The sequence below is a fragment of the Lactuca virosa genome, chromosome 3, assembly GCF_052849685.1.
Source record: "Lactuca virosa cultivar CGN04683 chromosome 3, Lactuca_virosa_CGN04683_v6, whole genome shotgun sequence".
Lineage (NCBI taxonomy): Eukaryota > Viridiplantae > Streptophyta > Magnoliopsida > Asterales > Asteraceae > Lactuca > Lactuca virosa.
In genome coordinates, this window is record NC_136428.1 from 279,600,257 (window position 1) to 279,613,707 (window position 13,451).

A 13,451-nucleotide genomic window follows, 5' to 3' on the forward strand; every position below is an offset into this window, starting at 1 on the left:
TGGATCAACTCCTCTCAAACTCCTACACATGATAATCTCATTTAATTACTTTTTCATGTTCATAACCCCTTTAAGGGTCAACTCTGGTCAATGGTCAAAGTCAAAGTCAACATCCTAGTTGACTCAACTCGCCGAGTTGGTCCATCAACTCGTCGAGTTCCATAATCCATAAAACCCTAAAATCCTGATCCTACTTGTCGATTCCTTGCATGAACTCGTCGAGTTCATGCTCATAGTATAATCAGGACCTTTTACCCACAACTCGCCGAGTCCCTCCTTGAACTCGTCGAGTTCTCCTTAATACAGAGTCGGGACATTTTGCTCATAACTCGCCGAATTCCTCCTTGAACTCGTCGAGTTCTTCAATCCTTAAACCCAAAACATGACCAACTCGCTGAGTCATCTCCTAGACTCAACGAGATTACTCAGTAACAGAAAAGGTTGGGGGACCACGACCCACCTCGCCGAGTTGTATGAACAACTCGTCGAGTCCCCCATGGTCAAAATCCATACAGTCGATTCTAGTCGGACTTAATGCATCTAAAACATAGATCTAGTTTCTTAGGGTCGATATATCACGTAAAGTTTCGAACTTTACGTTTATGCATGGGGTATTTAGCTCAAAAGGCCCTAAAAAGTTATTCAAATGATGCATGGGACTCCCATAGCCATAAAGTTGGCACCTTTATGCCATGGAGTCCCTCAAAGACTCTGGATCTGAATTTGTTACCCCAAAACATGCTTGCATCCACAAATGGTTCCATAATATGCTCCAAATGGCCCTAAACTACCCCATGAAGAGATCAAGTAAACAAATAGACAAGGTATAGACTTTATACCTCAAGTGAACTGGAAATGAAGTTCTTCTTCTGGATCCAAAGCTCCTTCCCTCAACCAAAAACTTCTAGCTTCTACTCCTTCAAGAAAATACCAAAGAATCACTCCTTTTTCACTCACACACACTCACAAAGCTTAAGATCTCGAATTAGGGTTTTCTGGACCAAGGGAGGCGATGAGGGAGGCTGCAATGGGGGTGTTAAGGTGTTTAAATAGGGTGCAAACCCCGAAAATTAGGGTTTCACTCTGGCAGCCCTACTCGTCGAGTCGAGGCTTCTCGACTCGTCGAGTAGACATCAAGTCCCACGTCCCAAAAAGATCAGTTCCTACTCGACGAGTTTGGGGCCTCCAACTCGTCGAGTCCCTTTGCAAAAATGAATAATTCTTATGAAAATACATACCAGGAACTGGGCGCTACAGTTACTGTGTGTTGCCATGAATGGTTGTGTGAGGTTCTGCATCTGTGTATCTTAAATGGTTTTGTTCTCTGATATGCTGGTATAATTTACATTATGAAATTTTAAATCTTTATATCATGAATATCTTTTCTGTTTTGATATTTGAATTGGTTTGTTTTGATACAGAAGGGTGGGACAGTCAGCGATTGTAGGCTGATGTTAAGATTTTTTTTTGTTTCTAATTTTACTAGGGGAATTCGTTTGCATTTGGCTTCTAATTTCACCATTTTAATTCTTATGAGATTCTTTTTTTTTGTTATGTTTTAAATTTAGTTTCGTTTGCTAAATGTTTAAGTATTTTTAATGAATTTTAATCATTTACTTTTGTGTATAGATGTATTTGTAATATGTTTCAGTTTCATCTTTTGTAACACACCAAACATGAACAAAAAAAATCTAACCCATGCAACGCACGAGCCTCATCACTAGTTATACATCAAAACTTAGTATTTCAGAACAAAAAATTGCATTCCGGAATGCGAGGAACCGGTCCGAAACACGAAGAATGTGTCCTAAATGTCAAGAACACGATCCAAAATGGTCGTCACTATTCATTCCGGAGTTCGGATCAGTTGTACTAACATTTATTTACTGTATTCAATAAGGTTGAGATAGTATACATTCAGTCGAACCAAAAGCTAAACAAACTCAAAAAATGACGCACACCCTAAACTGTTTTTTACATGCTTTTAAGGTAAGGTACATGATTAAAAATTTATTATTTTTTTGTTTGATAATATTGTAATACATAATTCTTTTTAAATTATGGATTCTTGAGAGTTTTCCTATGAGCACTTTGTTTAGTACCCAGCAGCCGAATGTGATCGCTCGGGTTGTTGTATGGTCGAAACTGAAGCCTTTACGAGCGCTTGAGTGCAATGAGTTTCTAAAAATCAACGACATATGATTACTTATATATTTTATAATTTTATTCTATATGTATAATTTATGTTTATTTAAAATTTTGTAATTTTGTTAGCATGATAATAGACGTATACAGAAGCTGGAGCCAACAGAAGCTGAAAGTCGTGTTGAATGGTGGATAGTTAGGTCGGCGTGGATTGATTTACCTGACACGGAAGTTCACAGTTCACAGGGCACCTTCCCTAACACCATCATCCAAACACTCCCCTACCCATGAGCCTCAACAAAAGAAGGCATGAATAGATGTTTCATCTCACCCGCCACCACCACCACTGATGCCCATTGTACCATCAACTGATAAAGACCGAATTATTACCAAGTTGCAAAAAGAGGTCCGTAAATTGCAAAATGAGTTCCATGAATGTCGTGAGCAGTTAAGGTCACACGATAAGCGTTTAGTAGAACATGACGCTACTTTAGCCATGCTTCTAAAAGTTATTAAAAAGACTCCCGAATATGATATTGGTACCTCAAAGTGGTTGGAGGTACATTGTTAATTATTTCACTCCCATAAATTTTTTATTTAAATTTATTCAATACCTCTTATTGCATCGTTTATAATTAAATACTATTGAACCGTACATGTACTCATTGTGCAAGATGTTGGTACCACAGACAACAATGAGTTATGGGAGCATGATTATGGGTTTGGCACACCCGAACAACCGATGAATCACGACCTTGAGCAACCGTCTGCATGTATTCAATTGTCGGATGTAAATGAGATTATGTTGGAAGAATCCAAAACACATGTGGCACCTCTTAGGCGTTCTCTGTGCCAAAAAGTTATGTCCATATGGTATAAGTACATATGGATATAAATGAAGAGGAAAGGTGTAGCATGACAACTTCCAGCATTGTTGGACAATATTTTAGAAGGGGCCCGTACACAGTCTATATAAAGAATGAGATGCTTCTTTGTTGTTTGCTCACTGTTTTTTGACCGTTATTTCGATGATTGAGTTTTTGACGCGCTTATATGCGGATAGTCACCTAGGCTAGTTGGAATGTGATGTAAGTTATATAATTATGTGGTCATTACGTAGTATGCTTCTAACAACAATACTTATTTTACTGTAATTTTTTTGATTGGCAGGACATCATGATGTGGATCTCGTTGTTGATAGAGAGTAGACATGATGACGCTCAGTGGATGGTTGTGCCATCAACTTTCAACACTGATGCATTGACCGGAGTGACGTGGATGACGGATCGGTTTACCCAGCTTTATCTAAGTGTGATACGATATAATTTTGTTTGAATTACATTACCTAAGTAATAGTAATTTATAATATAATCTTATTCGTTGATTAATTAATTTCAACCTTTTGTGTAGCTTTACATCCCAATCAATATATTGAGTGCTCAAAGTGTTTTGGATTTGAAGACATTCAAAGTCTGGAAGTACGACTATTGTTCAGAAGATCATGATTAGTTTATAGCTATGCGAACCCACATCCACAAACTGTTAGTGAGTATCAACTACTGGGTTACAGCCAACTGATGCAATCCCAGTTAAGAGTTTCAACATCACCATTGAAAAGCCCAGACGTACGATAACAAATTGACAGCAGAGGGGATTGTGGGGTGTTTTTGTGTTGGTTCTTTGAAATGTTGATCATGGGAAAATCATATTGGATAAAGGGTAAAAGCAGTTATGGGTCATGTCATGTCGTAAACGATTTGTGTAAAAATTTTGGGGTACAAAGATAAAGTCTATTTGAACATTGTACTATTATTTAAAACAAATTTAAGTTTATGTATTAATTGCTTTTTTGTAGATCTCTTGATTTTATAAAAATAAATATTATACAAAATCACCAAACACATATTATACATACATAAAGAAAAAGAAAAAAATACTCCGGAACAATTGTCCGGAATTCTACTCCGATATTCCATAATTTGCTTCAGAATATCCTATTCTAGAAAAAAAAATGATTATTTTACAAAAAAAAATGGTTATTTTCTTTAATTAAAGACGTTGTTTATAGGGTAGATTACTCAATTTTGTCTTAATATAATATAATAAAATGGTCATTAACTTAATAACAAATTTTAACTTATTAAGGCTGCGTTTTGCGCACCACAGCTAGCTGAAAAACTAGCTTATTTTTCTAGTTTTTTGGGTTGTCGTGTTTGGTAAGCCAAAAAACAAACTTATAAGTTAGCTTTTAAAAAACTACTTGGAGTAGCTTTTTAGGAGTTTTTTTACAAACTTCCCAAATATACATTTAATTAATTATAAAAAACTTATTTGGAAAATGTCATTTTATGTAATTTTATATATTCCAGCTTAGCTTATCAGCTAGTTTTTACCAAATACTCTTTTTTATCGGCTAGCTACTAGTTTTTTAACCATCAGCTAACTTTTCAGCTATCAGCTAGCTTTTCAGCTATCATCTAGCTTTTCAGCCAGCGCACCAAACGCAGCCTAAGATTAATTAGTATAAATGAAAACTATGTTTTAACATGAAAGTTTTATTTTGTCACTTTTGATTATAACAATTTAACTTTTTATTATTTTCTATTTTTGTCATTTTATATTTTACATGTATTAATTAGATTTTTTTAAACATTAACAAAAATTAGCTATCATCTTATTGTGTTCTCATATTTATAAGCTAATCCAAACATTTACTCCATGGACTTAATTGACCACGTTCAATAGTTTATGCACCAAATAAACCTGACTCATACAAATATTTTCCTTTTCTTACACTAGATAAATGAAATTAAAATACCAAATCACTAAAATCATAACAGACTGAAAAAATCTCATCATCCACATCAATTTTTTTTTCAAGTTTTCATATTAATGTTCACCAAAATTAAACCTAAATGTTCACCAAAATTAAACCTAAATGTTCACCAAAAGAACTGAATTGTCATTTAGTTGTAGCTAAAATAAACCAATTTTTAAAAAAGCTTTATTCTCGTTTCGATTGAGGCACGGCAAATTGGGCACAGTTGCAGCGATTCCCCACACTCGTGACATGTCTGCTTAGATTAAGTACCATAAATTTTATTAAAATATTACAAATGAAAATTTTCACAAAATCAAGATTTATTTAAAGTAAATAAAAATTAAGAAAAATTAATATACCTGATGTCCACACCCGAAGGCCATGTTCTTCATGTTAGTAAGGCAAACTGGGCATAACTGCTAAATAAGAATTATAAATTAGAATCAGATAATGGAGATAATCGGATAATGGTTTTTATTAAAGCATTGTACCTTTTAATTAAATCTTATCAGGGGCATTGTACTTTAAAAAAAAAAAATCATATAACATATTATTATACCTGGTCATCATTAGTGGATTTTGAAATTGATGCTGATGTGTCATTTTGACTAGTTTGACCATTTGAAATACAACCACTGTTTTGAAAAGTAGTTGACTGCGATGGTGTTGAGGTGTTACAGGAGGAGGAGGATGGTTGACCAACTGGCGGTGGAAGGGCTGCCCTCTGGTGGAGTATTCCTCTGCGATTCCTGCAAAAAAAAAAATTAATGAAATAAAGTAAAACAAAGCTTTCTACGGCTATTTTTGATAGAAGGTATTTACATCATTAATGTAAATGATCGAGGGTATTTACGTCTTTTTGCACAAAGAGAAAATTAAAAGGAAGGAAGACAACATACCCAAGTAAATTTAGTTCGATTGTGGCTTTATATTGAGAAGGGATTTCCATTAATGCTGAAAGAGCAAATTCAGTCTCTTTTCGATTTGAAGGCAAGTAAGTTTTTGACATGATTTCTGTAAAATTCACAAACTAGTGTAACAAAAAAAATAAAATATTAAAATCAGTACACATATATAAAATAACAAGAATTATATTGAAGCTAGCATAATAATAACATTTATGGTTACCTGAAAATTATCAAAGTCACGATTAGGGATATTATCGTCAAATTCCTTCATCACGCCCCAAGGCCCATCTCCAACCCCGACTAATACTATAGAGAGTGGAAGCTTGCTATAAAAAACAACAATGTCGATAATCATAATATTTTAATTATTAAAAGATGAAGATAATTAATTAATTAATTAATTACCTTGCTTTGACTATGGTTTCTATAGTTTTCTTTTCTTCTGAATGACCAACTTGCCCATCAGCAATGATTAAAAGTACATGGTATTGGCCCCCACTTTGATCGACAATTGTCATAGCTTGTTCAATCACAGGGGCAAAAGATGTGGGACCTACACAAAATTAAAAAAAATTAAAAAGTTTAACTTTATGATTTAAGAGAAAGATTAAGCTCAAAAGAAGTTAAATTAGATTAAGAACCTGAAAGATTTAGATGAGGGACAATTTCTCTGTATCTACTTAACACGTCTTCAAATCCATTACAGAATCTATCTTCATGATAAAAACTGAAAACAGCTTTCGCATGTGTTGTTGCTGATAATTGAGAGTAAAAAAAAAAAATTAACATCTTTATAAAGAATGAAGACTAGATGAAATCATGAAAGTAGTATATATATATTATATACTATATACCATCTCCAAATCCATAACATGGAATCAAGTTATCTTCATCAAAATCTGCTAATGTCTTCCCGATGATGGATATGGCATGTTCGTAGGGGTTTAGACTATGATCTGAAATATGATGTAAGCTTTTTCCATTGAAGGATTGTGAACCTGTGTTCATGATCTAATGTTAGCATGTTTGATTCACTTCGATTGATGGAATTCAAAAGGTATTATTTACCTGTCCATTCATTGCTTTTGGTGAAATCAATGCCGACGATGAGGTTGGAAGACTCGAGTCCTGCGCTTGAAAGAGCCTGTGTCACCTGTAATCGTTCAAATTGATCGTATGATTCCAATCAATACAAGAGAAACGCGCGATGGATACAGAAGATTTCAAATCAGTTTAATGTGAAGAATCAGGATACGAGAACCGAATCAAATTAACAAGAAAAGTTTAAAAAAGTTACCTGCTCCAGAGAATTGTAATTATCAGCGATTCGTGAATATCGTTTCTCGAGCTTCTTTTGTGGTTTAGGAGGTTGTGCGCCGTAGGCCGGAGTAGAGGAAGATGGCTGCGAAGGATAACCGCCGTACTGATTGTTTGAACAAGATGATGTCGATTGGCTATACTTCCCTCCTTTTGCCTTTGAATTCTTAGAACTCTTGCCCCCCATTGATTAATCTATAGAGTTCCGATATATATATTCTTGTTTAGAAAACAGTTTCTCGAAAGCAAATTGTGAATGATTGAAACGAAAAACCCTGAAAACCCTTATTTATAGTGAAAACTGAAACAGATTAATTAGCAACATGATCGAGAAAAATAACGCGGATATTTGAAGAGAATTACGCGGAAGATTAACCAATCTTCTATATTTGGTAACGCAACATAAACATTTGAAATTCCTTTTTTACGGAAAAAACGAAACAGAAATCAATTTTGTTGCTATATCGTTGCTGTATCTCAAAACAAAGGGATCGGTAATTTGGTGGAAGTTCAATCTCTTACACCTAGAAGAAACGTAAATCAACCTTGTAAATTCTAGCTAAACTACATCAGTGTTTTCTCTACGTTAGACAAGTTACTTCAGATTCAATTCAAGAGTTTAATATAATCAGTAATTTTACCATTTTCAGATTCAACTTTGGTGATGAATTTAGAAGAATGATTCGATGAAACAAACCTGGATAGATTCTCTGAAGCGTTGATATGTGCCGTTTACAGATGATGTCAAGGATTTCTCAGAGCATCAATGGAAGAAGATTCCGATTACTTTTGGAAGTTTTGGTTTCATGGAGTTGTATGCATGGAGTCCACTTTCTACAGTCGTCTGGCCTCTGGATTTCTTCCTCAACTCATCCACGATAAAATTAAGGGCAAATGTCATATTAGCCCATATCACCCAACTTTTTTTTTTTTTTTTTGTGAATGAACTCTTATTTTTCTGTTTTAAAACATTTTGACCTGATACCGAGTAAGCCTGTAAAATGTATGCCTTAAACACTGTTGACCATCCAGAATTATCCTTCAAATCAACCCTTCGTTCCGATTACAAATCATACACCCAAATTGTGAGTCAACACAAATGTGAGTCTCAAACAGAACCCATCACTACAAATATAGCTTCAATTTGCAAGACCCATCAAACAGCAAACTCATATGATTTACGAAGCCTTCATGGAATTGAGAAAATATGCCTTCGTTCCGACACCATGTCCATCGCATCGACTGTGAAACTTCATTACTTCAAAAATTCTATTTGATATCAGGTTCAGATATCGATTTCAAAATCAATTTCAATTTCACTGAATCATTAAATTCATCTAGTTTATCTTCATTGATTTTTGAACTGTTCTTCATCTCAAATCAATTAAAACCTTCGATTGCAACCATGAAATCCATTTCTAATTACGATCTATTCACAAATAGATTCATCTAAAATCTTCCATTTTCATGTCTCATACGAATAGATTTTAATATGAAATAGGTCCTCCTTAGGCTTAACAAGATTAAAACAAAAAACTTTGAAGTGTACACAATCTGTTCGATGAAATGCCAGACCCATAAAAACGGGTATTTTTACCAACATCCTTGCCTCCAAGAACCGATGGGATGATTACAAATTGCCTGGTGTTGGGATTGAATACATCACAAATCAGATATACATATTGTAATAAAAGAAGCCAGGAGAGATTGATGATTTTTTATACAGGAGGGTGAAACGCGGATCACTCAAAAGGGAACGACAGTGTTTGGATATAGATTTGAATTGCAAAACAGAGGCAACAAGAAGTCGGAGAAGGATTTCGATTAAAACATCATCGTTTGAATCTATTAAAGCTGCTGACTGGTTGTTCTTGGTGTTCTGGGTTTTTTTGATTTTGGATATGGTGTTCACCATTTTTGGAGTGGCGTTGAAGAAGAGATGTATTTAAAGGGTAATGGTTCGGATTGATTGAAAGATTGGGGTATAAGAAACCGAAATGAGTCTAGAACGAGATTAAAACCTGCTACGGTTAAGTGACTTTTTTAACGGGTTAAACGAGAGTTCATTCCCTTAATGTACAAAAAAAAAAAAAAAAAGTTGGGTGACCTTTTAAAACAAACACGATAAGTTCGATGGTCTAATATGACATTTGCCCTAAAATTAATTTATTTCATCAATTTGGAAACTTTTTTTAAGGAGATTCTGTTGGAGGTTGTTCACCATTTTCATTAAAAGACGACCCTTTTTTAAAATTATTAACTTGTATTGAAATAGCAATTTTCTTCATTATAACTAGTTTATTTTATTGGAAAAGATATTTCTATTTATGGTTTTGATTCGTACATTAAAAATATATATATATATCCTGACTATTATATATTTTATACTAGTCGTGAGATTCATTTATTATATGGATTAATTTAAAAAAAAAAGTTAAATATAAAAATCAAAATATTTGACAACTTTGAATTTATAAGAAAATAAGAAAAATAATGATTTATTATAATGAAAATATTTTGTTATCTTTTAAATTTAAACAAATAATTTAAATAAAGAAAATAAACTTTAATTTTCGGAATTTGGAAATTAAAAGGTAAGTTATTAGGGAAATTAATATTCATATATTATTGTATTTATTGCAATTATTATATTAAAGTATTATGTGAAATTTATTAAAATAGAAAAACTCATAAAATGACATGTGGAAAAAAAATTAATTCAAAATAACCACAAAATGACATTTGACAAATTGAATAAGAGTATGACATGTGACAAAAAAATCTTCATTTATTAGAGTAGATTTATATTTTAATTATATATCACTATACTAGTAAATGACTAGTTTTTTCTTTTACCATATTTCACCATGTTATTCATCCTAATTAATGTCAAGCTATTTGTTAATTTTCCATTTCAAATTTCAAAATTTAAAATTCTCATTTTAATTACACTAAATTAATAACATTAGAATAAAAAATAAAATAAAATTAATACAGATTATAAAGTGATATAATTTCACGTATTTATTTGAATCAACGATTATAATTTTATAAAACTAAAAAAATTTCTTTTAATTAATAATTTATTTAAATTAATTAATTAATAAATTTAAGATTTTACTATGAAAGTATAATTAATTTTATAATCGTGGTTCTTACAAGTTATAAACTAGTATATATTAAAAGGAGTATGGCTTATGAACAGTGACAATGGTTGAGCCTAGCCAAATAGCCTTTTCGTCGGCTGGCTGGTTTTTAGGTTCATTGGCTTCGGCGGAACTGGCTTCCCTCCCAGAGTTTACCGGACCTTCAATACATGTTCTTCTGTTAATACGTCTTACTTCCTTCCGTCCTCCACTGTATCCGTCTTTCACTTTTTCTTCCCTATCTTCTATTCCACGCTTCTCCAAAATGTTGTCTCCTTTGATGGGTTCCGATGTTAATTGTTCTTTACCAACATTGAGGTGATGTTGTATTTGATTTGTGATTCTTGTGATGGCTTCCAATTTTGATTGTTTTTTTACCAAGATTAAGGCAATTATGAGTTTTTAGGTCCTGTTTTTGTGACATCCCCATTTTCACGGCCAGAAAAGACCGATTTTGTTTATGCTTTATAAAAATCAGAGTACTTCTTTTAATAAAAATGTTGCGGAATTTGTTCCCAGAAAAACATGATAAATGTGTTATCAAAGCATTTCCAAAGAAATGTATTTTTTATTCATTTTAAAACATTTGGGATGTCATTGTCAATACAGAAACATAAGCATAAACAGAACTTACATTCATTTACACTAGTGTTCTACATCTCTTTAATCTCTCAGTGTAATGTAACTTCATATCAACACCTGTTATACAAATAAGCTTGAGTGGGTCAGGTTGGGAAACCAGGTGAGTACATAGGGTTTTCAACCCACAATAATATAATTATTATGTTTAAACATCAACCAATCACCCAATTACACATCCCCATTATCTTCTTTACACTTAAGGGTCTACCCTAAGAATCAACAATTTCTCATTCATTCATTCATTCCTAAGGATTATCCTATGAAATAGGCACAAAGTCCATCGTTACCAAGGTTTATGGATTACAATTGGTGAACACGTAGTCCAAAATATCTGGTGAACACTTGGTTCTAAAATACCTAGTGAACACACTCAGTTCAAAATACCTAGTGAACACACTCAGTTCAAAAATTGCCTAGTGAACACACTCAGTTCAAACTACCTAGTGAACACTTAGTTCAAAAATACCCAATGAACACACTCAGTTCAAAATACCTGGTGAACACTTAATTCAAAAATACCCAGTGAACACACTCAGTTCAAAATACCTAGTGAGCACCTAATTCAAGAACACCTACAGGTTACGAGCCTACTAGCGTTCCACTGGACTGTCTAGTATAGTTTGTGGTCGTCGTCTATACTCCACTAAATGACTGGATCACTGTCAACCTTGAGGTTTTTCATCGTGTTATCACACAACAACTATTTCATCTACCCATGTTTTACCCAACAAATTTTGTAGATATAAAATACATATACAGTTTAAAACATTTAAAACATGTATAAAAAAATATTTCACCCAGCATAGACAACAAATATTCAGACAATATGCACACATAGCACGTAATTTATATTAAATACTTCATATTTATGTGTAAGATGAAAGGGACTATGCACTCACTTGAAAATGTGGTGATTCCGAACTCAGACAATGCTTCGCTTCTTAAAAAAATAATTTCCTTCGACGAAACCTAGTATTATTACCACTAGAGTTTAGTCTATTATTCGCCGAGACTAATTAATAGTCTAGCTATTATTACTAGTATATAAGCGTTAAACAATACTTATATAACCCATAATAATAGCCCAAGTACTTATTATAAGTTCCTAATAACGTTACTATAATTAAATAAAAGCTATATTAAAAATAGCGTAGGCGTAGCTCACTTACAGCGGGTTTTATAGAAAATCGGGCTTTGCTTGGAGCAGCGTTCCCGAGCCGAAAAGCTCTTCTTCTCGGAGCCGTCGAGCACTCCAGGGCTTCCGCCTCGTGCTAGGGAGGTTCCCTAGGCTTTTCGGGGGGGGGGGGGTTCGGGGCTAGAGAGAGGTTCTAGAGAGAGAGTAAAGAGAAGAAAGAATGGGAAAGGTGTGAAGAAAATGAGGGTGGGAGAGGTTTTATTTATAGGGTGAAAAATGGCTAAACTTGGTGCCACATGTCACCATCTAGTGGCAAGACTTGGGGAGAAAGCAATGGCCAAGATTGTGCCACATCACCCATTTTCGCACAGCACACTTCCGATTTCTAAAATCCGTAACTTTCACATACGTCCTCCGTTTTTGACGTTCTTTATATCCACGCGTAGGTAAAAATAAGATCTACAACTTTCATTTTGACTCTGTCAGCTAATTCTCGACCGATCTTAATTTTAACAGTACGAGGAGATTATACTGTTAAATGTTCGCGTAAAATTCATAACTTCTACATACGGACTCTGTTTTCATCTGTCTTTTTACCGTTGAGTTCCTATTAATGAGATCTTCAATTCTCATTTAGGTTGCATAGGCCAAAAACCGCTCAATCTAAAATTCGAGTTTCGGGTCGTGCACTACTATGTCAAATCTTAGAAAATTCATAACTTCCTCATACGAAGTCAGATTTGGGCGTTCTTTTTTTGTATGTTCTCAGTTTAACGTATACTACAAATTTTGTTTAGATCACTAAGGCTAAAAAGTCTTCTACCGTAAATTCACTATTTACGTCTCCCAGTGTCGTGCCGGTTTTGCCGTAAAACTTCGACGGGCATAACTTCTTCGTTATAACTCGGATTTCAACGTTCTTTATATGTACGGAACCCTTGAGACGTATTCTAAAACTTGGTTAAGATTTTTTATTCTAAATAATCTTTTGTCAAAAAGTCATTTTCGACCCCTATTATCTCTAAATTGATTAGTCCGGATCTACGGGCATTACAATTATCTCCCCCTTAGGATGATTACGTCCCGGAATCATCAAAGAAACAGGGCTCACATGATGACTTCATACGTTATCTCTTCATCCTAAGTAATAACTGTAACTTTGATGTTTCTTCGAACGAATATCTAACTCTAAGACTTCCTGATTGCAGGCGAGGCTCGATCTTGCACTTGCTCCCTATCTCACGCTAGACTCCAAATTATGACCTTCAAGTCACAATCTCGATGCTTACTGGATAATGCTTCTTTTTCTTAACAAACCTAAGATAAGTTATTTTATT

At 33.8% G+C, this 13,451-nt stretch overlaps 1 protein-coding gene across 4 annotated transcripts; it reads right to left on the minus strand.

Annotated features, from left to right (window-relative positions):
* Positions 1-4,985: 4,985 nt before the first annotated feature.
* Positions 4,986-9,215, minus strand: LOC145167225 (E3 ubiquitin-protein ligase RGLG2-like). Of its 4 annotated transcripts, none has more exons than XM_079086351.1 (11): positions 7,889-9,215; positions 7,172-7,386; positions 6,943-7,027; positions 6,729-6,872; positions 6,516-6,629; positions 6,280-6,427; positions 6,095-6,200; positions 5,866-5,996; positions 5,526-5,715; positions 5,326-5,385; positions 4,986-5,222 (listed from the first exon to the last, which is right to left on the minus strand). In XM_079086351.1, exons 2-11 carry the CDS (start codon positions 7,376-7,378, stop codon positions 5,139-5,141), a joined length of 1,269 nt encoding a protein of 422 aa, XP_078942477.1. In that variant the 5' UTR covers positions 7,379-7,386; positions 7,889-9,215; the 3' UTR covers positions 4,986-5,138. The 4 variants fall into 4 exon arrangements, with proteins under 4 accessions (XP_078942477.1, XP_078942479.1, XP_078942480.1 ...); XM_079086353.1 differs by having other exon boundaries at positions 5,326-5,382; positions 7,889-9,214; XM_079086354.1 differs by having other exon boundaries at positions 4,987-5,219; positions 5,326-5,382; positions 7,889-9,213.
* Positions 9,216-13,451: the final 4,236 nt, after the last annotated feature.

Bases quoted from the DNA above. Each gene is read 5' to 3' on its own strand.
- LOC145167225 (XM_079086351.1), bottom strand. From the start codon at position 7,378: ATGGGGGGCAAGAGTTCTAAGAATTCAAAGGCAAAAGGAGGGAAGTAT. The intron at 7,028-7,171 runs GTAACTTTTTTA...GAACGATTACAG, and splicing joins ATTACAATTCTCTGGAGCAG to GTGACACAGGCTCTTTCAAG. The intron at 6,428-6,515 runs GTTCTTAATCTA...AATTTTGTGTAG, and splicing joins CCCTCATCTAAATCTTTCAG to GTCCCACATCTTTTGCCCCT.